At 46.7% G+C, this 27,978-nt stretch overlaps 1 protein-coding gene across 3 annotated transcripts in view; it reads left to right on the forward strand.

Moving 5' to 3' along the window:
* Positions 1-11,284: 11,284 nt before the first annotated feature.
* Positions 11,285-27,978, forward strand: part of PRDM6 (PR/SET domain 6) — a 109,877-nt gene continuing 93,183 nt past the window's right edge. For 2 of the 3 annotated variants that reach the window (XM_055430889.2, XM_055430886.2), the window contains exons 1-3: positions 11,285-11,558; positions 12,058-12,649; positions 22,054-22,361. In XM_055430889.2, the coding sequence (XP_055286864.1) occupies positions 12,073-12,649; positions 22,054-22,361 (885 nt within the window). In that variant the 5' untranslated portion in view covers positions 11,285-11,558; positions 12,058-12,072. Of the gene's footprint in view, positions 11,559-11,703; positions 11,836-12,057; positions 12,650-22,053; positions 22,362-27,978 lie in introns of those variants that run through there. The other variant, XM_055430887.2, reaches the window with a different exon arrangement.

A 27,978-nucleotide genomic window follows, 5' to 3' on the forward strand; every position in this document is an offset into this window, starting at 1 on the left:
TACTTCTTTTTTTTTTCTTTTTTTTTTGTTGTTGTTGTTGTTGTTTTTATTTTTTATTTTTTTTAAATCAAATAATCCAATTTTTTTTTTCAAGTTGAACAGACTAAATTTCTTTAAACAAACTTACTTATACTCCAGAGTCCTTTAAAAACTTAATAGCATTTATACATTGAAGGTATTTGATTTTCTTGTAACTATCACTTCAAACGCAACAAGCATTTGACCCAACAAGTAAAACTTTCTACAGTTCATAACTTTTATAAATAAAATAAATTAAATTTACAGTGAATAAGTTCTCTGAAATATTTCAATATTTCTGCAGGTTTAGTAACATCGTAAAATACATTTCAACTAAAATTCACAAATCTAAAAACCTGTTAGGCATTTTTAGGCGTTTTAAGTTGGAAATGAAGACCAATGTTACATCGTAATATGCCAATTACAAATAGTACTTCAAATAGCAAATACTACAGTTTGTCCCAAACTTTAAAAACTATTCATGAACTCAACACTGAACTATTGATGGCTATGAGAATTGTTTCCTAGCCTTTTTGAAAATTTCAACCCATTTACGTTTAAGGTAATTATTGATAAGTACGATCCTGTAGCCATTTTCTTTATTGCTTGGGTTCAAGTTTATACACTCTTTCTGTGTTTCCTGTCTATAGAAGATCCTTTAGCATTTGTTGGAGAGCTGGTTTGATGATGCTGAATTCCCTCAGCTTTTGCTTGTCTGTAAAGCTTTTGATTTCTCCTTCATATTTGAATGAGATCCTTGCTGGGTATAGTAATCTGGGCTGTAGGGTATTTTCTTTCATCACTTTAAGTATGTCTTGCCACTCCCTTCTGGCCTGAAGAGTTTCTGTTGAAAGATCAGCTGTTATCCTTATGGGAATCCCCTTATGTGTTACTTGCTGTTTTTCCCTTGCTGCTTTTAATATTTGTTCTTTGTGTTTGACCTTTGTTAATTTGATTAATATGTGTCTTGGAGTATTTCGCCTTGGGTTTATCCTGTTGGGGACTCTCTGGGTTTCTTGGACTTGGGTGATTATTTCTTTCCCCATTTTAGGGAAGTTTTCAACTATTATCTCCTCAAGTATTCTCTCATGGTCTTTCCTTTTATCTTCTTCTTCGGGACTCCTATGATTCGAATGTTGGAGCGTTTAACATTGTCCCAGAGGTCTCTAATATTGTCCTCATTTCTTTTAATTCGTTTTTCTTTTTTCCTCTCTGTTTCATTTATTTCTACAATTCTATCTTCTAGTTCGCTTATCCTGTCTTCTGCCTCTGTTATTCTACTGTTTGTTCCCTCCAGAGTGTTTCTGATCTCATCTATTGCATTATTCATTGTATATTGACTCTTTTTTATTTCTTCTAAGTCCTTATTAAATCTTTCTTCCATCTTCTCAATCCTTTTATCCAGGTTATTTATCTGTAACTCCATTTTGCTTTCAAGATTTTGAATCATTTTCACCATCAAAATTTGAAATTCTATATCAGGTAAATTCCCTATATCTTCTTCTTTTGTTTGTGTTGGTGGGCAATTATCTTGTTCCTTTACTTGCTGGGTATTTCTCTGCCTCTTCATCTTGCTTATATTGCTTTGCTTGGGGGTGGCCTTTCCCTCTTCTTGCAGTTTGTGGAGTTCTCTTTATTATGTAGTTTCTTCGCTGTGTGTGGGGTTGGACGGGTGACTTGTCCGGGTTCCCTGGTTAGGGAAGCATGTGTCGGTGTTCTGGTGGGTGGAGCTGGATTTCTTCTCTCTCCTTTAGAAGACAATGGGCTGCTTTTCTGGGAGCCTGATGTCCTCTACCAGTATTCAGAAGTTGTTTTGTGGACTTTACTCCGCGTTCAAATGTTCTTTTGATGAATTTGTGGGGGAGAAAGTGGTCTCGCCGTCTTATCCCTCCGCCATCTTGTTCCTTCCTTCCCAGAACACTGGATTCTTATATTCCACTTGGTCGTGGAGTATCTCTTCCCAGCTGCTCCAGCAAGGTGCAGCCGCTGTACCTTACCTTGGACGAGGGGTATCTCCTCAAGGCCGCCCCTCCTGCCCCGAATGTGGATCAGCTCCTCTCGGCCCTCCGGTGCCCAAGCAGCCACCGCCTCCTGAACGTGGTACAGCTCCTCTCGGCCACCGCCCTAACCCTGGGTGCGGGGTAGCTCATCCCAGCCACGATTCTGCACGTGGTCGGTTGCGCCGCCGGAGCCGGGCGTCTCTCGCGTCTGCGCCGCCGGAGCCGGGCATCTCTCGCGTCTGAGCCGCCGGAGCCGGGCGTCTCTCGCGTCTGCGCCTGCGCCGCCGGAGCCAGGCGTCTCCACTTAGCCTACTTCTTACTGACTTTAAATGGCATATTTTTCTCCTGAGGCATTTCTTTTTGTGTGAAATATATGTATTCTTAATCATAGTTATTGACTTCATATCTAGCTTTTTCTTACAGTCACAGAGAGAGAATATAAGAGAATATCTTCAGCCAAAGCAAGTAAATGTGCATTTAAAAGTTCAGCCCAAACTTCAGCATAATTGTCTTGAAAGTGACTGGAATCGAGTTGCAAGAGAAAGGATGGGGTCTGTGATAAAGATGGCACACTGACCTGACAACACAGTCTCTACGTGGATAGTGTTGTGATTCATAAACATTTAGAGGTAAAAATATAATCAGCCTTGATTTTTAGCAGGAGTTGAATAAGGAAACTAGCAGCATAATTTTGGAACTGCCAACTGTCCTTAGAGCCAACTGTCTCAACACTATGGAAGTGGGAAGGCAAACAAGACAAGCAACTGAACAATTAACCATTTCTGTCTGCATGCTGCGTGTCAATTGCTGAGCCATATATATTAACTGGAGTTACCTCCACGAAACCAAAATGTAGTGGAAATAAATTTTAAACAATTTTTAAAAGGCATTGTACATAATAAGATAAAACATATAGAGAGTGCTTTCTATGCTCTAAATTTTTTTTTCCAGGACTAACACACTGAATGCTCATAACAACACCAGGGATTTACAGATGAGGTCCATGGGGAGCAGGGAGTCGAGGGGCTGTGCTACCCACTTTCACAAATATGTATCCAGAAATGAGAAGACAGATGGAACCCACAATCAGATCACAAATAAAATAGCATCTACAAAATGAAATGAAACATTGCTAAATGTGCATGTATTATTATCTGAGCCATTTTCACCAAGAAAAAAGATCATCTTGAAAATGCTGTCCCTTGTCTTACAAAGCATTTTGGGGGTTAGCCTTGTAAAGCAACCCATGGAAATCTGTAAGGCATGTGACCAGTAGAGAATCTTGAAGGTGACAGAATAGTAGTGATGGATGTATGGAAGAAGTTTTCTGGAATGCTTGGCCGCCTCTGCTGGCTCCAAGACAAACATTTATTTTGAGGAAACAAATTGTGAGAAATGCTGCTGTTTGAAGACATTGGCTTATGGACATTTAATTTTGAAATCTATACTTAAACTATTAGGTTGCTGCCAAATAAAATACTTGTCTACCTAAACATATGTTTCAGTTGAAAATGCTTGTCAGTGTAGACAGACAAGAAGGAAATGCCCAGAACATGGTCAAACTTAGCAATATTTTAAAAAGCCAAATTGTTAAGCACTGAATTTTTAGAATATTAATTTTCCAAACAATGTTTCAGTGTCTCTTGTCAATTACTGTGTTATAAAAATGAACTAAGAATGTGTAGCCTTTTAAAAAGTTCTATTTAAGAACCCAGCAGTCTTGTCAATGAAAAAAATGATTTTTTTTTCCTTTGAGAGTCAAGAATCTTGTCATTTTCCTGTAATTCCTTTTTTTTTTTCTTTTAAAGAGAAATTAAACATAGTCTGTCAGAATCCTCAAAAAGCATATCTGCTTGTTCTAAAATATTTTCCTGTATGATTTTTACTTCAGAGGGATCTAGATCACTCTCTCATATATATATATATGATAAATGTATATTATACATGGTTTTTTTTGCATAGTTCTTTACAGTTTAAAAAGAGCAGCTCAAAACCTTTGGACTCAGTGCAAGAAAGTGAGCGTGAGATGATTTGAGAGAATAGCTTTGAATCATTACCATATGTCAAATAGATGATCAGTGCAAGTTCAATGCATGGAGCAAGGCACCCAAAGCCAGTGCTCTGGGACAACCCAGAGGGATAGGGTGGGGAGGGAGGTGGGAGGGGGTTCAGGATCGGCAGGGTGGGGGGGACACATGTATAACTATGACCAGTTCATGTTGATATATGGCAAAAAACCATCACAACATTGTAAGGTAATTATCCTCCAATTAAATTAATTAATTAAAGAATAAAAAGAGTAGTTCAGAACATCATAGCTTATACTATCCAGAAAATGGCATTGTTGAACTTGCCAAATCTTTGTCCAGTGCAGTGTCTTCTGTGCTGATGGCTTCATCTTGGAACCCTCAACTGGTTTTTAGTTATCTTAATTGTGAGTTGATTTCAGACTTGAACTTGAGCATATTGGGTCAGGATGCTCTCATAAAAACATCTTTCTGACTCTATTGAATATGACTGCAGGGCCCCCCAAGGAGATGGTGTTCTGGCCCTTGGAGAGGAAGCAGTTAGCCAGACAATCATTGTCATGAATGGAGAAAAAAGTTACCAGGCCTTGTACAGACAGTTTATTTGCTCAGGCAACTCCCCTGATCTAGGATCCCTTTCCTCAGTTCCTCTTTCCCTGCCTCTGAATGCAGGGAAAAAAAATCTATGGCTCATCTCATTTGTGAAACTTTGCTTGATCTTCTCACCTGAAGTGGTGGCTTCCTCTTCTGATCTGTTATGCCATGCACTGGTTCCAGGTCCAAGGAACTAGAGGGAAAGCTGAGTTCTTGAAAGATTTCCCACAGTATACGATCCTTAAAGACACTGGCACTGCAATTTACACTCTTTTGGTTTTCCCCACAGCCACTTCCAGGCTTCTCTGGTGGCTCAGTGGTAAAGAATCTTCCTGCAAGGCAAGAGATGTGGGTTCGATCTCTGGGTCGGGAAGATCCCCTTGGAGGAGGGCATGGCGAACCCCTCCAGTATCCTTGCCCTGGACAGAGGAGCCTGGTGGGCTGTACAGTACATGGGGTCACAAAAAGTCGAATGCAACTGAAGTGACTTAGCACACATGTGCACACAGCAACTCCCATAGTGTCTTTATTTTAAAGAGAAGTTTTCTGGTTCCCAAAAGGAAGCTGAGAATAGGTTGTTGTTATTGTTTTAACTGAGAGGCTCTTACACAGTGAACAGCAACTCCCAAAAATAATACAATAATAATAAGACTTTGTGTCATCATCTGACCCACTAACTCAGAGGAGGGTAAGGGTGGGCACTAGTCCAGACAGGAGAGTGTAGGCTGAGGGAGCAGACAGCTTTCCAGGATTCCCATAGGCATTCATAAGAGCCTCTGTGGGACTTTGGGTCCTGTTTCCTCAGGCAGGCTGGTGGGGGGGAAGGACTCAGGTCCCCTTCACTTCTGCGGCTACCTGTAGGCCATCCTGGCTCTTAGAGACTGTTGTTGAGACTCAGGGAATTCACGCACTAGGACCCACCAACCCTCAGAATGGGAATCAACCATAGCATATGTTCCTAATTTCAAACAGATGCACGGCAATATGCTTGCCTCATCCTGATTATAATTTAAAGCCTACAGGCTTCAACTGAGGTGACAAACTGGTCACCAAAGGAAGATTGTATTAGAACCAGGTAGCATTTGCTGGAAGAGTTTCATAGGAGATTGTCCTAAACATCCCTACCAATAGTTGCTTGCACACAGTAGGTGCTCATTAGATATTATTTGTAGCTGTTCCTTTGTAAGTAGGTAACTTCCATTGGGCTTGTTTCTTCTTAGAGATTCTTTGAAAAATGGAAGAATAAAGTATGCGGGAACAAGTGGCTGCAAAGGAGATAACGAATGGAAAATATGAGCTTCTGAAGGGCCAGTTCCCCTTGTCTAATTCTTACTCTTTTCCTTTACTTACCAAGAATTAGTTTTAAAAAAGAGCAGCTGTTTTTCACACATTGGGTATTCATTAAGTCTTTATGGGACTAAACTGTGTTTTAAACTGCATGAGGCCTTTGCAAATAATAGCTGATTTCCCTGCAAACGGAAAGGATATATTTAGAGGCTTTCCTGGGAGAATGAACCGGCCCCCGGGGATTTGTAATGGACTGTTGAGCCTTCCACCTCGGGGGTCAGTAGGTCAAATCCAAATCAGGTCTGGGGTGGCTGACAAGCATTGTTTGAGTGACAGCTGTCGGGTAGCCAGGATGAGAGGAGCTGGAGGGTTGGGCTGCGTTCAAGTGAAGTGAACAGGTGCTGTCTGCAGTGATCTTGGCAGAGGATGGAGGACAGGAGAATGGTTGAAAGATTGAGCTCCGTGCCTCAGCCCCAGAGGCCACCTTCGACCTGGCCAAGTGAGGAGCATGCCTTCCCAGGATGGTTGCGACAGGAGGAAAGCCGAGGAGATGACATGTACAAAACTGCCAAGGCCTCAGAAAAACAGCGGCATTCATGCAGCTTTGTGGGAAGAGCTGACTTGTCCGGGCTAAGCTCTAATGCATCTTCTCCTCACACTTCTGCTTTCTGAAGGTCGCTGGCACGGTTTTCTAAAACGGGGTAAGGACAAACAAGTGAAGGTGCAAAGGGATCAGTTGGAAGAGGGCAATGATTCAAGTAAACGGTGTGAGTTTCTCAAACACATTCTTCGCCCCACACGCCTTAGACTCATGGCATCCAGGGGGTGGGGGTAGAAAATGGGTAGTGGAGAGGGAGGGCAGAATCCGAGAGCTGCTTACGAAAGAGCTTAGAGTAGACAGCTACATAAGTGCCATCCTTGTGTTTGACCATGGAAGAAACTGCTGCTCAGGGCAGTGTGGAATAGGTCACTGTGTAACGTTTAAGTCACCAGCAGCGAAGGTGACTTCAGCTGATATAAATAGTGAACAGATGTATTTGAAAGGATACTGAGTAGCTCATAGCATCTTGTGGGAACCAGGTGGGAAGAGGTGGAAGCAAGGGGCACCAAGTGTGGCCAGAGGTTGATGAGGCCGGAGCCTTCTCCAATATCTTGGGCGCTCTTTGGGGAAGCCCTTTTCACAGTGTTCACCACTGAGCCACAGGTTAGGGCAGGGAATGTCCCCACTCCAGGCACAAAACTGGCATCCTCTTGTTTAACTCTCTGCCCAAATTTCATCTCTGAGAGAAGCCTTCTCTGATCATTAGATTTAAAATAGTAACACTCTCCACCTACTGCTCTTACCTTTCCTTTCTGTCCTGCTCTCTATAACATCTTCTCATCTGACAATATTTGTTTATTGTTTACTCTGTCTCTACCCCCTACAAAGTAATCTTCATGGGGATCTGGACTTTTTGGGGTTCATCTTGCTTTAAAGCCCCCCACAGCCCCTTTCTGAGGAGATAGAATGCCCACCAGAAGCTTCTTGTTCCCTTAGGAGTTGGGAGCCTCCTTGGGATCCCAGGTCTGGGCAAGTTGCAAAGCTCTTTTGGGAACGTCATGGGGTGGGGGTGGGGGGGTAGGGTAGTCTCCTTTCAGAGATTCCCCTCTTTTGCCTGCACTCCCAAGTCCTCAGTTAGGTGGCTCTCCCCTTCCTAAAGAATGGAGGGATGGCACTTTCAGAACAAATGTGAGTGAACAGATGTAAAGCAGGGAAAAGCACTGCTAGAGGCAGAGTCCCTGCGCAGTTTGGATGCCACATTTTCAGTCGGGAGTTTAACAGCACGGTAGAGGCATCTGTCCACTAATCTGGCTAAATATACAAAGATCCTTCCTGGATCCGGCCTCCTTTTTCCTTTTTCTCCTCCCTTTTCACCTGCAGTCCCTCCCACCCCCATCCATTTCCCAGGAAAATAAATCTCTGGGAGGAGGCCAGGAGAGTGGATCTCAGAGAACCCTTCTGAATAAATGTCTATATTAATGAATTATTAACTCAGTCACCCATGACCTTAAACCTGGAAGAGGGAGCATGGAGGGCAGAGAGGAGAGCTGCTGAATTCTTTATTGGAGTCCTGTCAAAGGCAACCGACCATTTGTTCCCCCTCCTCCATCAGGAAAAAAAAATTAATATAAAAGGCAAACTTTAAAACTTATGTCGAACGAAATCAGATAGAATTCTCTTTTTGCTTTCCTGCCCCTTCTTGCCTCTCCCTCTCTGCCCTGTCCCCATTCCCACCCACCAGTTCCCCCTTCAAGCTCAAGGGTTCAATGGCTTCCCAAGGATAATTTTCTGGGGGAAAAAAAATGCTCGAGAAAATGATGAATTTGGGTAGTTAATTTATCGATCCTGGCTCCTCTTCCCACTTGTTTTATTTTAGAGGTCATTAATCAATGAAGAAAAACACCACCGTGTCCCCCGTTTGCATTTAATACACTCACGCTCCTTATTTATTCCTCTGGAAGAAATTCCCAGCAAATATTCACCCATCGATTTGGGAGCGATGGATTTTTATAAAGGTTTGATCGCTTCCTAAGTGATCGAAGTGATTTGTTTCATTGGTTTTCTAAATATGAAGAGCAGGGGCGCGGATTTGAGGGGGTGCAGGCCGGTGGGCTCGCTTTTTGAAAACTTCCGAGATGTGACAGGGTGGCCTGTGACAAAGAAGTCCGGGATCCGCTGGGTGAGCGGAAAACGGCCCGGGGCGCCTGCTGTCCCGAGTAGGCAGCGACGGTGCGCCCGGGGGTGGGACTGCGCTGACCCTCTGCCCCAGCTAAGCCCCTGCCGACCTCGCACAGACCACGGTGGGAGCCAGGGCCCCGCCCCGCCTCACTGGCCTGCTGGGGAGGCTCGGATCCCTGCGACCCTCCCCTCGAGACCTTTCCGTGCGCTCCTGGACTTTCCGGCCTTCTGAGCGCCCCCTTTAACCTTAACCCACTCCTTTAGCTAACCCTTGGTTCCCTAAGACCTTTGGACCCTGGGTCCCGTTGCCTCAAGACCCGAGCACGCTGGGGCCGCTGGGGGTGGAGGGTGGTCCTTAAATCTGGCAGGTCCGGAATACTGCACGGGAGCAGAGAGGGAGAAATGGGCTCGGCTAGTTTCTACTTCTCCCCGTGCCCCCCACCCCCACGCAGCAAGAGGAGCCAAATCTCCCCTCCATGGTGCCCCAATATACATCTGGCGTCAGTCCTTCCGGACTAGTGTGGGCAGGAAGATGCACTTTGTGTCTCACTGACCGGGGTTTGAATCTGCCTCCATCACTCATTAATGTGACCTCAGGCAATCTATCAAACCTTACTGAGCCTCAGTGTCCCCATCTGTAATATGGGGTGAATGATAAAGCTTTCTCCGCGTGGTTGCAGGGCGGACTTGAAGCTTCTTCCCGCACCTGGCCTGTCGAAAGCTCTCACAGACGGTCAGCTAGTCTTATTAGGAAGGGAACTCGGGCTTCCCAGAGTGTGGGCGGCAAGAGGCCTTGGGAGTAGTTGCCAGTTCCCAAATCCTGAGATTTTGAGGTGTGTTTGGAGGGCAGTTTTAGGAGGAGTTCTTCGGGACGGCTAGTTCTGGGGACCGAGCACTTTAGCTGGTTTGCACAGAAACAAGGAGGCGGCGGGACCGCTGCTTCAGTGTCCGGGCTCGGAGCCTCGGTGCTGTCTTTGTTCCAGAGAACTGAGAAAAAGAATATGAGAAAGGCAGTATGCCTCTTCTCCCGTGGCCCAACGGAGGCTGCTCTTCGGCAGTCCGCGGACAGATGAGTTAAAGGGGCCTAGCCCTTCCCCCTCTCCTCCCGATGGAGTCTTTCAAAGTCGGTGGAGACTGCGTGACTCGCCTCGGGGGTCCACAGCACCGTGAGTTTTCCCTAGCGGTGTTTGCCTTAAACTTGGGTACTATCAATCTATTCAGGGATGACTGATGACCTTGTCACGGAGACGCCAGTCAAAATATTTTCGGTCCAACTCCGTACCAACCAGCACCGAGGCATCCTGCGTGAGACCGGACAGAGTCTAAACAGCGCGTTTCCCAGGCTCAGAAGAAATGAGTGGTGGGAAGACAAAACGAAACAAGCGGAAATCAGGAAAGAATGGCTATTAATTGTTCAGAGTGGCAGGTGCTAAATAAATTGGTTTGTTGAGGGGGTGGGGGGGGGAGATCAATGTTATTTCTTCTCTGTGAGGTATGGACAGAAATCCGGTGATGGGAAAGCGCCCGAGCCGGTCCGGTGCCCTCTGCCTACCTGACTTCTGTGAATGCCTTGAAGAGCTGGGGGCGGCGGGTGTCTAATCCTTGGATGTGAAACCACGCCTGGAAGGGCTGCCACGGCCCGAGGCGCGGGGAGGAGGTAAGATAGGGGTGGGGTTGCGATCCCACCCCGTACTTCGAACACCAGGTTTTGGGGGGCGAGAGACCCCTCCGGGGGCAGCCCCGGGCAGCCAAAGGCAAATAAGCCTCGCCTGTGTCCGGAGCACTTGTACCACCAGACGTAGCTCGGGATACTTGCCTTGCATGCCAAAAGGGAGAAGGAGCCAGCCTCCCAGGAAGAGCACTCGAGAGCGGGTGGGCTGAGGGCTGGGCGCTGTGAGACTCCACTGCAGCCTCCTTTCAGCCTCGCGGTCCGGCCTGAGTCCCACCAGGACCGGTGCCCTTTAGAGACCCTCTCGGTCTCACGCCTTCCACCTCTCAAAGACAGCTTCCTCGACTGCCGACTGAATTTCATTCCAGCGTGCAACCCACCCCACCACGGACTCCCCCTTCACTCCCACCTCCACCAAGATTTATATTAGAGATTGCGTGGCGGGCTAGTCGACTCTGGCACCCAGCAGTACTCCTGAGAAAAACTGAGCCCGGCAAAAGCGCAAACCCACTGCCGGGACTTGGTCCCCCTCGCCCGGCCGCGTGCGCTCGCCCGGATGCCGACACCCGAGCGAGTGCCGAGATGCGTTCCGGTTACCGCGTTTCCACGGCTTCCAGGACCAGGGCAGTGAGCCGGCACCTAGAAAAGATATATCATGGGCAGAAAGAAACAACAGGCGAACCGGAGACGTCACGCCAAAAAAAAAAAAAGTGGGGGGTGGGAGGGCAGAGGGCGTATTTGTGCGAGAGAGGCTCAAGAGCTGTGTGTGGATACACCCGAGTTAGAACTTCCTTCTTCCCTCTCCCCTCCCCTTGGTTCTTCTGGCCTGCCTCCCGCCTCCCCCCACCCCCATCTCTCCTTCTCTCTCTCTCTCTCACGCACAAATGCACACACACTTGTATTTTGTGCTGTCGTAAAACCCACGTGTCCAGCCGGGAGGCTGCCAGAGCGTGGAGCGGAGGAGCCGGGACGCGGCAGCGGCCAAGAGCCCGCCGCCGCTGCTCGGTCCGGCGCCCTGGTCCGCCCCGCACTCCCGCGCTCGGAGTAATTGCTCTCACGCCTTCCGCAGGCCTCACCACATCCCTGGCTTGTGGCCCCGGAGGGTGCCGGGGAGCGGGATCTCTAGTGCTCCGCTCCCGCGCTGCCCAGGGGCATGTAGCGTACCGGGGGCGCACACTCTCCTGCACGCTCGCCAAAACACACGCACGCGCGCACAAACCCGCCGGGCAGCTCCGAGTTTTCCGGTAAGCTTGGCTGGTCTAGGGCTGAGGGTCTTGGGCCGCGGAAATAGGAGCCTGGAGGTCCCGCGCTGGGGGCGGGGGGGCGAGACTGTCCCGCCTCCTGGCGCCGGAGGCCAGCGCGGCTCAGGCGCTGCGCCACTCGGGCTAGGGCTCGGGTCGGCTTCGAGCGCCGGCAGAGGGCGGGGGCTGAGTCCTGCCGCGGAGTTCCGCGGGGAAGCGCCCTCTCGCCGGGCTTCGACAGTGCAGGGTGGGTGCCGGGCGCCTCAGGCCGGGAGGCAAGGTAGGGTGCACACAGCTACCCCCGCGCGACGCCGCGGCTTCAGAGTAAACTTTGCGCCCCAACGGAGTTGGGAAGAGGGAGCCGCCAAACCCGGCTGCCGCCGGCGGAGCCAAAGACTCAAACTCTTCGCTCCAGGGTCTTGGCTGCTGTCCTCCCCGACCCTCTCGCACCAGGCCCCGAGTCCGGCTCACGCGCACCCATCTCTTTGCCCTCTGTCCCCAGCTTGAATCGTCGGACATGCTGAAGCCCGGAGACCCCGGCGGCTCGGCCTTCCTCAAAGTGGACCCAGCTTATCTGCAACACTGGCAGCAACTCTTCCCGCACGGGGGCGGAGGCCCGCTCAAGAGCGGCGGTGCCGCGGGTCCCCTGGGCGCACCGCAGCCTCTCCAGCCGCCGCCACCCCCGGAGCGCGCTGAGCCCCAGCCAGACAGCCTGCGCCCGCGGCCGGCCTCGCTCTCCTCCGCCTCGTCCACGCCGGCTTCCTCCTCCACCTCGGCCTCCTCTGCCTCCTCCTGCGCTGCTGCTGCTGCCGCCGCCGCCGCCGCCGCGCTGGCCGGTCTCTCGGCCCTGCCGGTGGCGCAGCTGCCGGTGTTCGCGCCTCTGGCCACCGTCGCCGCGGAGCCTCTGCCCCCCAAGGACCTGTGCCTCGGCGCCACCTCGGGTCCGGGGCCCTCCAAATGCGGAGGCAGTGGCGGGGACGGCCGGGGTGCCCCGCGCTTCCGCTGCAGCGCGGAGGAGCTGGACTATTACCTGTACGGCCAGCAGCGCATGGAGATCATCCCGCTCAACCAGCACACCAGCGACCCCAACAACCGTACGTAGCAGCAGCCCTCGCGCTCTCTTTCGGGGCACTGGCTCCGTCGAGCGCGGGCGTCCGTCCGGGAGGCGCATCAGATGAAGGGGATCCCGGGTGGTTGGCTGTCCGGGCCCCGGGCCCGTACCTCCCTGACCACTGTGACCAAAGTTTTCTGGATTAGAGAAGGAAGGAGAACGGCTAGGATGGCGGGGTGGCCCCCATGGGTTTCCTCTTCCCGCTTCTCTCATTCCCTGCTTCCCAGTCCCGAGTCTTTAAACCCAGGTTTCCCGCGGACCGAGGAGTACAGATCGCCGCCCTGCCGCGGCGTATTGCGCCCGGCGCCCGGCGGGTTTTAGCAGCGCGCGATGGGAGTGCCCAGGGACCGGCCTGGTCTGGCCTTCGGAGGGACAAGACAGGAACTCTCAGCGGTTCTGGGGAGCGTGGATTCCAGGGCTGATTTCTCCTTCTCTCTATCTTACCTCTGGGGTTAACTGTGTCAGTTCATTTTCCGATCGTGGGGTTGTCGGGGGACCAGCCGGGAGCTGCTGGCTGGCCGGACCTCTAGGAGTTTTGGATGGCACTGGGTCAGTCTCTCCCTGCAGGCAGGCATTGTTCTTAAGTTTACTATTTATTTTAGGAAAGAAGGAAAAGAAAAAGAAATGCCAGTTACTTAGTGAGAAAACATTTCTGATTTCAGGCCAGGGTCGTTTCCTGCGGATCCCGCATTCTCCGTGCACCCTTGATCCTGCAAACATTTACAGTCCGTAGCCACGCTTGTGTGCTCACATTTTTTTTTTTAATGAGGGTGATAGTAATTTAGTATAAGAAGCGTATTCTTCTTGTCCCCACGTAAACGGAAAATGCCTAAATTAGCATCAGCTTTCTTCTAGAGTCCCTTCCTGTATTCACAATTTCAAACCCTTATCCATTTTGAGGCTTTGAAGTAAAACTCTAAATGAACACCAAAAATGTATTATTTATGTTTTATATCCTACTCTTTTTGGTCATTTCAGAAGTTATGCTGTGTTTACACTTTCTGTGTTGGGATAAGTTGCAAATACACTTCCAGAGACTCCAGGAGAAAACATTAAAGCAGGTTAAGAGAATTAGGTTGAAAGCAGTTCAGGATTTGAAAGAGCAACACTCAGCTACTTTCTTCACCTCATTCCTTCATCTAGCTTCTCTGGGACCAAAGTTGATTACAAATGTGTATGATCATTCTATTTTGATCATGTCCCTTCTTACAGAATGTCTATCAATCTGCAAGCTTCTTAATTCGTTGTAAAAACAAAATAACTACAGACTGTAGTTAGTGAAAGGACTCCCAAATTTATAACTTTGATTTAAAACACTGGGAATGACCCTAGTGATTGAGATGTATAAACCTTTCATAATAGTTGGAGATAAATGTTTCAATGGAGATAATTATTGTTAATAAGAAGAGCAGTTGTATTTACTTTTTTCCTTTCTAGAGTCTGAGGCTAAGGTATTGTGTTTACAATGAGGGTTTCGATTCAAATTTGTTCTGCAGTTAAGGAAATTCTTGTTTTTCAGAGTTCCAGAAAATGCTACAAAGCTATGTTGTCTGAATGGATTAAAAAAAAAAAAAAAACTTATCGCCTACTGAATTCCTTGATGGTGTTGTTTTCAAAGCATTTCTGTAAAAAATATTAGAAGCTAATACTTTAGTAAAAAGGTGTTTCTTATCACTCAGTGAAGTATAGTCACTGTGGGCTGAGAGTGCTTGATCAAACTGGCAGACTTTCTTCTGAATTACGTCAGTGCTGGAAAAGACACCAGCAGTGCACCCCCAAAGCCCTGTCTGTATGCTAAGCTCCCCATGATGTTTACAATGCAGTCTTGAGGTTTAATGCATTTTCATCAGAGAAAAACCTGGACTAATCAGAGAAAGAACTGGGACAGAGTCCTAATTAATAATATGACTGTTAAACCAGTTTATTGTCTAGGTACCATTTTTCCTGGTTGGAGGAAATGAATTATGATTTATTTACATTATTCCTATTGTGTTGATATTCTAATATCTCCTTTTGAGTCGACTGGACTGCTTCAGTGGGCAAAGTGCAGAGGCAAAGACAGGAAAGAAAGGAAGTCAGATTCCCCTATTGGAGTTACACTTCATGTTGCTCTCTAATTAAAAGGCAATTGAGAAAGAAAATAGAAAACTGAGGTGGGTGGCTATAATGCCGGGAGACCAGGTGTGCCATGCTTACAGGAACTTCTCTGGGCAAGAGTAAGTACTCATTTGAAATCAGGAGATGTGTTTTACAAAGACAAAGTGAGAAGCAATTGAGTTTAGTCTAACTAGAGGATAAAAACACATCAGAAATGCATAGAGTGGGAAACGTTTTTTCCTTGGCAGGGGAAGTTGATATATCAGTTGAAAGATGGTGAAAAACAGTTTCACCCCATTCCCAGGTTGTATGTAGGGGGTGGGGTGAGAGATGGACAGAAGGGAATCACCTATTAATTTATCGTGCATAGATCTTTTTAGTTTTCCTTTTAGTCTATTGCCCTTTCCCTCTAAAAGAATTCTGTGAAGTGACCACTCAGCATTGCTTCGTTTTTTATTACTTTGTATGTAAAAGGGTATTGAGTCATTTTGTCTGCTCTTTTACAAGGCAAAGGCGCCTCCAGACTTGTCTTTTCCCTTTAGAAGAGTAACTTGCCTGGGATCACCAACGCAGTAACACCTGTGAATCAATCAGTAGCCCTCCTTTCACTTGAAACTGTATTGGCATCTATGGGAACTGCCATAGGGAAGGCATAGTGAAGGGTGTTGCAGCTCTGTTTCACACATAAAGAGATTGAAAAACAGCAGAAACTATACAGTCTAGCCCGGTGAGCTCTTCTAGTGTATATCTAACTCTGTGTATGAAGTTATTCTATAATTGAAATACACTTTCCACTGAACCTGTCAATGCTTAGTTGCCTCTTCTTGCATCTGTTTAAAGTCAGGTGGAACTTGTGTAAGGTAAATGGGAGATGGGGGACCTTCCGTCCTCTTCCTGTATCACTGCCCTCATTTGCTGACAGTTTGCTTGAAACCATTGATTCCGTCAGGCTCTGTTGCAGAGGCAGCCTCTTCTTGGATTCTGGGAGCTCAGTGCACTGTTTGAGACCCTGTCACTTTTCTTGGAAGGTATTGAGCAGCAGCCAAGCGGCGCGCTGAACGCTTGTGTTAGTTCAGAAACGACTGGCCCAGCCACTTTGCTCTTCATATCTTTTTAATTTTTGATTAAGATCATCCTCCCTTCTACCTGGGAGAGAGGTGAGGGCTAAGCCTGTCACAGGTTTCTCTGCGGAGATTTGAGTCGGGGCATTCCGCAGCTTCCCCAGCAGGAGGTCTCTTATCTCTACAGATATTTCGGGGAGCCCTGCTGTGCAAGGAACAGCGCTGGGAACAGCACTGGCTGGAGCACAGGTGTAGGAGCTGGGGCCCCGAGGCTCCTCTATTGGTAGCGCCATCCTTTCCGAGGGTTTGGGGAGAGATATTGGAGAGAGAAGGAAAGCTGGGGTTTGTTTAGTTGAGAGGTCAGGGCGAAGAGATAAAAGAAGAGTGAGTGTTTTCTGACCTTCCCTAATCTCTTCCCACCCAGTTGGAAAACGCAGGTCCTGTTTGGGAAGCTCCCGAGCCCAGTAACCCAACCAGTGGGATTTTCCTGACACCAAGACACACTCGCTGCGCTACTCCTCACTGTCAATGGCCCGCGAGCGACTTAGATTTCAGACCCGGTCCTCGGTGGGAGGGAGGCGGCTCGGCGTCAGTGTGTGGGCTTTTGTGTCATTCTCTTTTTCTTTTTCTGTCTTTTTGTGTGCAGGCCCAAGCCCCATCCCGGAACACACATGATGTAGCTATTTTACATCATCCGTTATCTAGTGCCCTGAAACTGAACATAGAGCCATATATTAGATTGAGGTTAGGAGAGGTGGCGACTGTTTATTTAAGGTGATAAAATGGTCCATCAGCAGTAATCTCCATCGATATGTGCCACCAGGAGATGAAGGATGAGGGGACAAGCCACAATTAATTGCCCTATAGTTTTGTAGGAGAGAGTGGAGCCGGCCCAGACCCGGCTTCGATCTCCTCTCGCGCCTCCTATTCATCATCTCCGCATTGTATATGGCGGCCTCGCAGGGGCAGGGGCCGGTGAGGTTTATCTCTGCGCAATATTCTCTCGCCCTCACACACTGGCGCTCCCATTTAATTTATTAATACAGTCATCGGGAGACCAAAAAAAAAAAAAATCACATTTCCTCTTTCTTTCCCTCCCCCTTTTGTCTCTCCCTCTTGGTCCCAGGGCCAAGCCGGCAGCCAGGCCGAGCAGGGGAAGCCTGACGCGGCTGTGATTCGCGGAGAAAGCTTTAAATCCGCCTAGAAAGAGTCCCACAGAAGGCTCCCCGCGAGCTGGGCCACCCCGCAGAGGCCGAGACCAGGCTTGGCGGCTCCCATTCCTGGCCTGCCTCGCCTCTGGATCCGCTCTCTCCTAGTCCCGGTTCCGGGAAGCCTAGAAGACCCCTTCCCAGGGGAGAAAGGGGGCCGGGCGGGTGGTGGGAGCTCCGGAGTGCGGGTGGTGGCGATCACGTCTGGTCTTGCAAGAAAGCCGTTCGCTGGCAGCCAGGCGGGCGAGGACGTCCACATTCCGGTTAAGTGCTGAGGGGCCCGGCGTCCATCCCGCGCAAGGTCCATCACCATCCCAGCCAGCCGGCGGCTGGGCGCTGCAAGGGCTGGGAGGAGAGCGCGCGCTGGAATCGGGCGTCGAACCCACGTGCGGGAGGCTCCCCGCCACTGCACTCCCCAGGCCCCTGTCGGCTGACCCCCTCGGCGACCCTGAGGGTCCGCGCCACCCGGCGCCCCACCCCTGCCACGAAGCAGGCGGAGCTGCCAGCAGGCGGCACTCCCGGGGCCGCGTCGCCGTCGCCAGGCAGGGATCGATGGGCGCCAGCCCCACGGGGCTTGGCCTCAGGACAGAGGGCGGCGACCTCGGCGGTGGTCGCAGAGAATTTATAGCTCGGTGGTTACCACGGTCCGGGCGGGGAGGCAGGCTTTTCAGCTGCTCCCCGGTTCCCTGTCCGGAGCACGCGTGAGGGCAGGAGAAAGCAGCGGGGAGGCTCTGCGGAGCGAAGGCCCAGCGTGGCAGGCGCGTCCCCGGGGTCCCCTCTCCGCCTGCGCCCACACGCGCCTGTCGAAGGGCCCTGGAACGCTGTATATTTCACCTTTCCTAGAATGAGAAATGAGATACCAGAGGACTCTGGCCTCCTTTGCCCCTTTTGCCTTAAAAGAGATCCATTTTCAATTACAGGAGTCGCACGTGCTCTTGTAAAAACATCCAAACAGTACAGAAGGATAAGGAGTGAAGAGTGAAAGTCGGTTCTTCACTCCACTTAGTCCGGCCTTTTGAAGTCAGTGGGCGAACAAGTCTTTAACGTAGTGATAACCTCCTCCTCATTCAGAGACCAATAAACAGGAGCTTTAAAAGATCTGTTCAAGATAGAGACCATGATTTCATATTCCCCAGTGCTACAATGGCATATCTTGCTTGGAGAGTATAATATCTCTCACGATCCTAAGAGACAGTAGGAACATTTGTTTGCCTCTTCTTTATGAATACAAGTAGATGTATTATGTATTGTTTGGCCTAGAATGCTGTAACATGTATTATATATATATATAATGCCTATATGTTTTTATGTGTAGTTTAGGCATCTAGCCCACTTCTCCCTCAAATCTTTTCATGTAGGTGTTGGTGGCTTGCTATCTAGAAGACACTAGAAGGTGTTGCTGGCTTGCTATCTATAATGTTTGTCCACTTGGGCCACATTTGTCAACCCCAGGTAATCAGTTACTTGTTTTAGCCATCCTTAGGCTCCTTTGGCTAAAACAAGTAACTGATTACCTGGGGTTGACAAATGTGGCCCAAGTGGACAAACATTATAGATAGCAAGCAAGCCATCCTTAGGCTCCTTTGGGAGAAGGCAATGGCAAGCCACTCAAGTACTCTTGCCTAGAAAATCCCATGGATGGAGGAGCCTGGTAGGCTGCAGTCTGTGGGGTCGCTAAGGGTCGGACACGACTGAGCGACTTCACTTTCACTTTTCACTTTCACACATTGGAGAAGGAAATGGCAACCCACTCCAGTGTTCTTGCCTGGAGAATCCCAGGGGCGGGAGACCCTGGTGGGCTTCTGTCTATGGGGTCACACAGAGTCGGACACGACTGAAGTGACGCAGCAGCAGCAGCAGGCTCCTTTGGGACTCCTGAGACATAAGTCAGAAGTCACATATTTTCAGTGATGGAAGCTGTTTGTATTAAGAGACAGTATTGTTAGGATTAACATGTATTTTGACGTAATTGGTCAGCTTTTGGGGTGGAATATTTTGAAATAGCATGAAGTCATTTATAAATGATGATAACTTCTATTGGATGGACTAATGACAGTGGATTGGAATTGCCTATCCTGCAAGTATTCTTCTACATATTGGGAGAACCTCTGCTTGTCATTCTGCAGAGTGCTACCATTGTTTTAACACTTCATGGAGACAAATGAAAGTTCCTAAGTTGAAGAAGTGCTTTAGAGGACATCTTTGAGAAAGGACTAGACATACTCTATCATGCATAACAAAAACCAGGAATATGTTTGTTGTCTGTGTGGGTGATGGCTGGAGTTGGCACCTTTGCTCTTTATTTTATTGCTGATGTAGTGGGTATGATGTTACAGGTTGTGGTAATCTTGTAGGTTGACAGAATCTCTGGTATGGACTGTCAGGGAGTGAATACCAAATGCTCTTTCTTCTCACACTTTGTTTCATTGAGCCAACTAGAAAGAAAAGGTCTGTTAATCAAATCCCCCGGGTGATTCATTTTTAATTTTACGGGCATATTGCCTTTGCTTATTGTCATTTGTTTTAAGCTATTTTTGCTAAGGTGCTGAAAGGCCATTTCTGAAGTTAGGGACTAAAATTCAAAATTATGGACATTATCATCTTACTTTTCAAATCATCCTCTTAAGTTAAACTCCCCAAACCCCAGAGTGTGGAAAAGAGAGAAATCTCTTTAATTCAATCATGCTACAACAGTTTTGTAGCGCCCCCACCACCACCAAATAGTGACTTCAGTGAAATATTTCAATCTATTGACTGAGTTATAAGTTTGGATATAAAATTCTCCTGGCTTTCATTAATCTTAGATCTCTAGATTTGGAGGCTTTTATAGTCAGGTGGACCTGATGGTGAATCTTTCTCTGCCCCTTTCTAAGTTTCTGGTCCTTGGTTAAGTTATATTGCTCATAAAACCTCATTTGCTTCATCTGTAAAATGGGAATTGTGATATTACAATAATATAGTGGTTGTTTGGTTGAAGATGGGTGCCTGGCACATAGTAGGCAATTGGTAATTGTGGGTTTTTATTGTCTATCTTTCCATGCCCCCTTTGTCTTAAAGTTTTTGTTTTCACAATCAGGAACCTGTGAAGGTGTGAGAAATGAGTACATTCTGGAGGAGTTGAGAGTACCTCCCTCCATCTAGGCCCCAGGGTCAAAAGCACAGCCTGGCACAGTTTTGATGGTTAGTTTGTGTGGCTGAAAGAGGGGTCCTTTGTGTGACGGCAGTCCAAGGGGCATGGTCACTTCACTACCTGCCTAAAGAGGTTGCTACTTTCCACTTGAGAGGCCTGGGGACACCCTCAAGAAGCTCCAAAGGTCCCCTCATTCTCTGGACTCTTTGGGGAGAAGTGTAGGAGTAGCCGGCTGAGGGGAAGGCACAGAGGGCTGGAGCCCTTCTTCACTGAGATAGGATGCTCATGTAGTCAAGCTTCAGTTCACTGTGAAGCAATTGAGGAAAACAGGGGATCACTCACCAAGCTGGGTTGCCATCAGATGTTCCTCGAAGGTTGCTCCATGACTCACTTGTCACGAGTTCTTTGGGCATTTCAGTTGTTCCAGCACGGATAGAGTACACCCAGGGCCATCCACCAGGACTGGCTGTGACCAAGGCTGGGCACAGGTGTCCAGGGGGTGATCCGTCGCCCAGTGCTGGCGCATCCGCTGGTGCCCAGCTCTTGCCATCTCTGCCAGTCGGGGCTCGCCCTCCATCAGGCCCAGTGCCACAGGGCTCTGCTGCGCTGGGGCGCCGCGGCTCCCCAGGGAGGCTGGGCCAGAGAGGCCGGTGTCGTCGGCCGGCGGGCGCCGAGACCGCGTCCCAGAGGCAGGTCCGCGGAGCCGGGGCGCAGACACGGCGGCTCCGCCGGGCCCATTAATAACCCGGAGGGCGCTGCGATCCGACAGCATGGTCGCCGCAGGCCTGCTTCCCGCGGCTGCCGGGCCTGTTCCTGCCCGGTTTGAGTCGAGGGACGCCGGGCGTTCACGGCCGGCCGCCCCAGAGGGTGTGGTGTGTGTGTGAGGCCGCGGGTGTTGGGGGGGATGGGTGGGAGAGGGGTGGTCCCCTCATGCGCCGGCTGCTCTGAAGGCTTCACTAAAGCTCTCACTTAGTTTGTAACGTAAAAAAAAAATCGCATTTAGCTTCGGTATTAACCGTCTGGGCGGGATTTGGGGCCCTGTCCAAGGAAACTGTCTTCATCATTAAAGACCCATTATTTTGATCATTACCTTTGCTGTTCTTTTTTTCTCGGAGGGGGCCTTCGGGGAAGAGCTTGCACGCAAGCACAGGGCACCCCAAACCCGCCAGAACATCTCCCCTGTCTCGCACCGGCTTCAGTAGAGCCGGGGCCACCTCAGCGCTCGAGAGACCCCAGCGCCAGGGCGCCCTCTGTGGCCGGGGTGTGGGACTGCGGCTCCACGGGGCCACGGCCGGCTCCGCCCCCTCGCAGGGATCTTCTCGCGGGAGCAGAGCTTGGACCCGGGACCCAGGGATGGCGGGTAGGGTCGCCCGCCTGCTCTGGTGATTTTGAAACTCTGTTCGTAAAGAAAGGAAAACCAAACATAGCCAAGCCACCAAGGTAGAATCTCCCCGAGATCCCAAATGGGTCGGGAGACACCTTCCTCCTGGTACAACGATAAACACACCTCGAAACACCACGCGCAGAGCGGGAATAGGGGAAGGGGCTGAGAGGGAGAATAGGGAGGGAAGCGGGGTAGAGGCCGGGAGGAGAAGCCGCCAGCCGGCCCGTCGGTTCCTTGGAGACGCCGCCGCCATCCGGCTGGAGGACGCCCCGGAGGCTTGAGGAGGGCGCGCGGGGTCTCGACCCGGTACCAGGCGGATTTGGGCACGGTGAATTCCAAGGGAGCGCGTCGAGTCCACCTCTCCCCCTGCTCCCTGTGGCCTCGGCGCCCTCGCGGCCTCACCTCCCTCACAGGTGGCTCACCCGGGCGGGGAGGCTTGTTGTCTCGGGGTCTGCCAGGGGTTAACCCTCTCCCTTTCCTCCCCTCCCTCTCGCGTGTCTCCGGCAGGTTGCGACATGTGCGCGGACAACCGCAACGGCGAGTGCCCCATGCACGGGCCGCTGCACTCGCTGCGCCGGCTCGTGGGCACCAGCAGCGCCGCGGCAGCCGCGCCCCCGCCGGAGCTGCCCGAGTGGCTGCGGGACCTGCCCAGGGAGGTGTGCCTGTGCACCAGCACCGTGCCCGGCCTGGCCTACGGCATCTGCGCGGCGCAGAGGATCCAGCAGGGCACCTGGATTGGGCCCTTCCAGGGCGTGCTCCTGCCCCCGGAGAAGGTGCAGGCCGGCGCCGTGAGGAACACGCAGCATCTCTGGGAGGTAAGTCGCCTGGCCACCCAGGACCTTGCCGCCCGGCAGAGTCTAGGCCCATATAGAGCCTCCCTTATTCCCCAGAGGGCAGCGGAGACAAGATTTCTCTGGTCATGCAAATATCTGGTATTTGCAGCACCTGCAGTAAAAGAGTTGCCCATAGCAGCGTAGCCAGGAAGCAGCACAGGCTTACAGGTTTCTGAAGATGGAATCACATTAACAAGCTTCTAGTCCAGCTGGGATAGATTTGACCCTTGATCTCCCTTGATCTTGAGAAAAAGAGAAAACACCTGAGGAAATAGAACAGAGGAGGTTGGGCACTGGGATGTGAGCTAGGTGAATTTTGTGTCCTGTTTTTAAGCTCTTCCAACATGTTTTTCTGTTTGTCCACTGGGCAAGAAAGAACGTAAGTATAAACAGGAGGAAGGAGAGTCAGGCTTATTTTCTCCAATACAGACAATTCCGTAAACGCCGAATGTGAGAGCCACATTCCACAACTTTCAAAATGCCCAAAGTAAAGCAAGATTATATTGTGAATCAGAAATCACAAATTCTGCTTTTTCTCTGACAAAGTACAATTGTTCAGGCTTCAACAAAGATAGAAAATCATACTGTAGGAAAACTGAAGTGGTTCGGTATAATCCAATTGATAGTACTTCAACGGTACAATCTTACCTGATGCTGTTACTTAAAAATCAACAATGTATTTGAAAAATATTAACCTGAGATTTATCTCAGAGCTTCATGGTTGATTCCCAAGGTCCATTCTGAAAAAGACAAGACTCTTAATATAGGTCCTCCCCCCACCAATTTTAGATACTCCTACCATGGAGAGTTGTTTGTGAAAGTAAGGTGCCATAAATCTTACCCTTAAGCGATATGTAAATCTGACTGAGACCAGGGAATATAATGGAATGGGATTAGCCAGAAAATAAACATTTTTAAACATCAGGGGCCAAGTTGGTATGGAGCTTAGGGCTCCATTAATGGGTCATTTCTGCAACAGCATGCACCCCACACTTGGCTCAGTATACTGCAAGATGACCATTTTCATTGCAGGCTGCCCTATAATCACTAGCTAAACTCATGGGATTCAATAATCTGCTCAGATTTTTGCTGAGCACCTTCTCTGGCCAGCACTATGACTTGGTCTCCAGAACACTTATAGGACTATTGGCAATGGTCTACTACGGCTTGTGTCTGCAAAGCCGCCTTTGATGGAGGAGGAGCTAAATCGCTGAGCTCATAGACAAACAGCCCAAGATGACTTCATGGTAGCTGATGGGCTATGTACTATACAGTTATCCACTGGTGCACTGTGCCCAGGCTCCCAGGTTCCAATTCACACCTAAAGTGTTACTGGAAAACAGTTACCTTTTCAGTCTTTCAGATTAGGATTCTTGAATGAGGGGAACATAGAGACATATTTATATTACCAAATAGTGCCTTTTTTAAAAAAACAATTTTATATAGGGAAATGGGGCAGGAGAAAATGGTTGATACATTGAGGCAAGTTAGACGTTAGCATTTTGGAGTAGGAAAAACTAGGAAGTGGGGAATAAAGCATCTGGTTCTGAGACGTTTCCTAGTTGGTTTTTGTTTCTGACTAATTAGTTGTAACCTCCAGTGTGGTTTAAAGTTTGTAAAACAGTTCCAGGCACTTTTCATGTTCCAGTGGTGTTATTAGGAACTCTGTACCATACAGTTGAAGGTCTGCCAATATTTTTCTGAGGAAATTGTAAAGCAATTGTTTAGTGTACAGATTTATTCTATCTGAAAATGTTAAAACTGAGTGCTATTATATTGTCCTCTGATGCCTTGAGTTCAGTGCCTATCTATTTTTAGAGTGCCAGGGACAAAGCCACAATCATGTAAAAAATCCCATAGTTTATTGTCATTGTTGGTTTTCGTTTTCCTCAAAGGCTTTGAATGATTGGGATGTTGGCAAGAAACCACTATATAGGTAGAATGTGATGATTTATATCAGTATTGAAAACCAGGGAGTCTTTCTTCTGTACCTTTACTTGTACTTGATGAAGCTAAAATTCTGTTGCAGTAAAGAGACCAGGGAATTTAATTTGTTGTTGGTGGTGATGCTTTGGTAGATAGAGTGAGTTTTATCTGTTGCTTCAGGTATGTGAGTTGAGTGTGTTGGGGATTGGTGCATAGACTTGGTTCTGTGTTTAAAAATAATACTTGTTAGGTTTATGCTTGAATGGTCTACTTCTTAAAAGGACATAATCTGTTTATTTTTATCATCTGTAAGAGTAGTTATAATGACATGCCTTTAGAGGACTGAAGAAATATTAAAACTGTGACCATGTTAAATGTATCAGACTTCTGGGAGATCATATAAAATGTGACTGACTGAGGTCAGGTAACTTAGTGCCAATGTCCATTTGTAAGATGAAATTTTTTAGCAGGTTTCAGATTTTTACTAGTATAATTTTTAAAATATGAAGTATAAGTTTATTTTTAATTTTTAATCATTATGATTATTACTTTTATGAAATATAACTATTTGGATTAAGTTACATTTATAACAAAATTCTAAATGTTGAATTGTTCCGTAGACTTCAGTCTTTCCTTTCAGATCTAAATTTTATTGTGAAAAAAAGTTTTAATTATTATATTTTTTATATTAGAAAGAATCAGTAATTGGAATACACTGTAGGTCTATAGGAAACTCTTGGCAATAATTGTTTTAATGACTCATGTAGTAATTATCCGTTTTGAAAACATACTTTTAAAGATATCTTCTAGACTACAGATCGACATAAAGCAGATCTTGAAAAAATTAAAAGAATTGAACCATGACTATTGCATTGTAAATGTTAACTGGAATCGTTTCTCTTTCTCACATTTTTTCGTCACTTGCTGATGAAGAAATGTCTTTACATTTAGAGTTCAATACTCAGGTCCTGATGGATCTTACTAAGGTTACTTATCTTTATTTCAGTACGATAAATGGATTGCTAATCTTTTCCCATCACTGTTTCCAAGTAGATGATGGATTTTTGTTTCAGTTTACAGTTCATTGTTTTTAGTGTGGTTGTACTTTATTATACACATGAAGGCTTAATACAGAAACAGATTCACCTTAGTTACTCCTTTTGTTTAATTTTTAAAAGCTCTATTTTTTGTAGAAAAATGACTTTCTTTAATATTTAAAGTATATCAGCTATGGAGAGCTTGATTGGTTTGTAAGTGTGATGTCATCTTTTAGTTAATATTTTCTTTGTGTTTAATCCTGGTTCATAAAAATATAATTTTATGAAAGTTAAATATCATACCACTACCTTCATTATGTTTTGACTCTTTGGGGTACCATGGGAAATTCTAAGAATTTTTCTTTTTTAGCAATAATCCAAGGTGAAATTTTTTTGGGTGCTTTAAAGAGGTTAACAAGCTAAAATCAGATTTATCATTTTGGGCGGCCAATTTCTTTTAGAATCAGAATTTTAATGTATTTTATAAAAATAGTAAATTTAGATATCTTAAAATAGAAATACAACTGGATAGATTAAATAATCACTTGCCTTGCTTGTATACATTTATTCCAGCAAGACTTGGATGCATGATATATTTCTAGCTATTTGGCCATAATGGGAAAAATCTTTCTAAATGTTTTGCAAAGAAAACATAGTCTTTCTCAGCAACTAGGTCTTATTGATGAGAGTGAGTTAATTTTGTCCTATGTGTTTTCTAATAAAGAAGTGGAAAGGCACATTTGATTCCAACATTTATGAAAACATTATCTCCATTATTAATGTGCCCCTTTTCCCTTGAGATAAATTAATCTAGTCCGCACATGGTTCCCCTTTCTGCTTAACATCAGAATTTAATATGACTGGACCTGAGGAATGTACACAGTGTATACTTTAAATTCTACTGGAAGAAAATACGGAAGTTTAAAATAAAGTTACAGTTTAAGATAGGATAGAATTACTCAGGCCTTTCAACTCGAAGTCTGATCTGACAAGAAGTTTTAACAACATTGACAAAATAAATTGCACTTATTTTCACCCTAGAAAAGTTACTCCGTTAATTGAAATAATGTAGTAACTTGTTAGGATTATAGTCAAGGTATTAGGATTTACACTAACTTGAGTACTTTGCAATACTTTGGAGTTAATTTTATAGAATTTCTCTTTGCCTAGTTTAAGTATCTCATTTTCATTTTTACTATGTAGAGACTTTCATTATTTTTCTTCAGAAAATCAAGAGGGATAATATACAGTGGTCCTTTTTGTGGTTTGATTTTGTGCCATACTATTTTAGATTTAATAAGAGGTTTACTTTGAAGCAAATAGTCTATTTTTCATCGTTACTATTTAGCTTAGGTCAAAAGACATTAATGAAAACCAATATTAAAAATATATTGCGTGCTACTAAATGTTTATATTTCAAAGCCATCACAGGTAATTGGTACTAGAAGGAAATGAATTGATCTCATATTTTAAATGTATAATGTATGTTTTCATAAGTGACCCAGTTCCATATGTAGTACTGTACACATTTGTATATATTTAGATAGTAAAAAAGTCACTTGAAAAGAATAATTTTAAATTGAATAAAAGGAATTTTAAAAATCAATTAAAATTATTTAAAAATTTCCAGGGATTGTACTGTAACTGTATATTCCATATTTTGCTCTATAGACCTGGGTTCATTTTGGCCTTATTCACCAGAGTACCAGGGGACAGGATTATGTAGCTATCACAGCTGTATTGAAGTAAAAGTTATGTTTCTTCACAATTTATCATTTAATATAGCAGACTGTCATTTCAGTTTTGAACGTATTGACTTCATGAAATCCAAATATTCTCCTTCAAAACAAATCATAGTAATGTTACTATTATGTTTTTAATTATGCAGAGGAACAGCTGGTGTATCTCGTTGACTTTGCCTCATTTGATTTGAAGATGTCTTTTATAGTGGTGCCCATTTGATCGAGTGTGAGCATTTTGTAGTTTTACATAAACTGTAAAACCATCTGCCGCCTCTTGGAATGGTTTCCAGCATTGTGTTAAAAATAAAAACTTAGTACTTAAAGCTGGCTTTGGAAAGGTCATTTAAAGTCCCGATACTCTTGGTTTATGCACCAAATGCCACCGTTGGTTTTCTAAGTCCAAAAACGACTCTGTTAGAAAAAAATTATAACAGCCATTTGGAAATTCTCATGTTAGTGAAGTTTAATCCAAATATACATGTGACTGTACAGTGTTTTACTTTTTAGTTGCAAATGCTTTATAAAGAATGATGTATTCTATATCTGAAGGACTATCTTTCTGATCAGTCAGTTCAGTTTATCTATTGTTTATAGATTGCTTCTTTTGATAGCATTTTTGTCCACATGAAGAAAATAATTCCCAAGTTTTTTGTGGTCCCTGCATGTTTTCTTATATTGTATGATTTTTTTCCCCCACACTGGGAAAAATAGAGAATGGAAATTAAAATCAGAATTGCGGAGGTTACTGGACAGATGAAATCTGCTCTCCCCAGTCACTCTGTCGCAGCAAGTGATTTGATGAAAATGCAGTTTAGGTAACACTGCATCAGAGAAACCTGAGGGGAGCCTTTTAATTTTATGTGTCAATTAAGGCAGTTTTACTTATTCAGGGAA

The sequence above is a fragment of the Moschus berezovskii genome, chromosome 8 (assembly GCF_049115385.1).
Source record: "Moschus berezovskii isolate FMDL1 chromosome 8, NW_MosBer_1.0, whole genome shotgun sequence".
NCBI lineage: Eukaryota > Metazoa > Chordata > Mammalia > Artiodactyla > Moschidae > Moschus > Moschus berezovskii.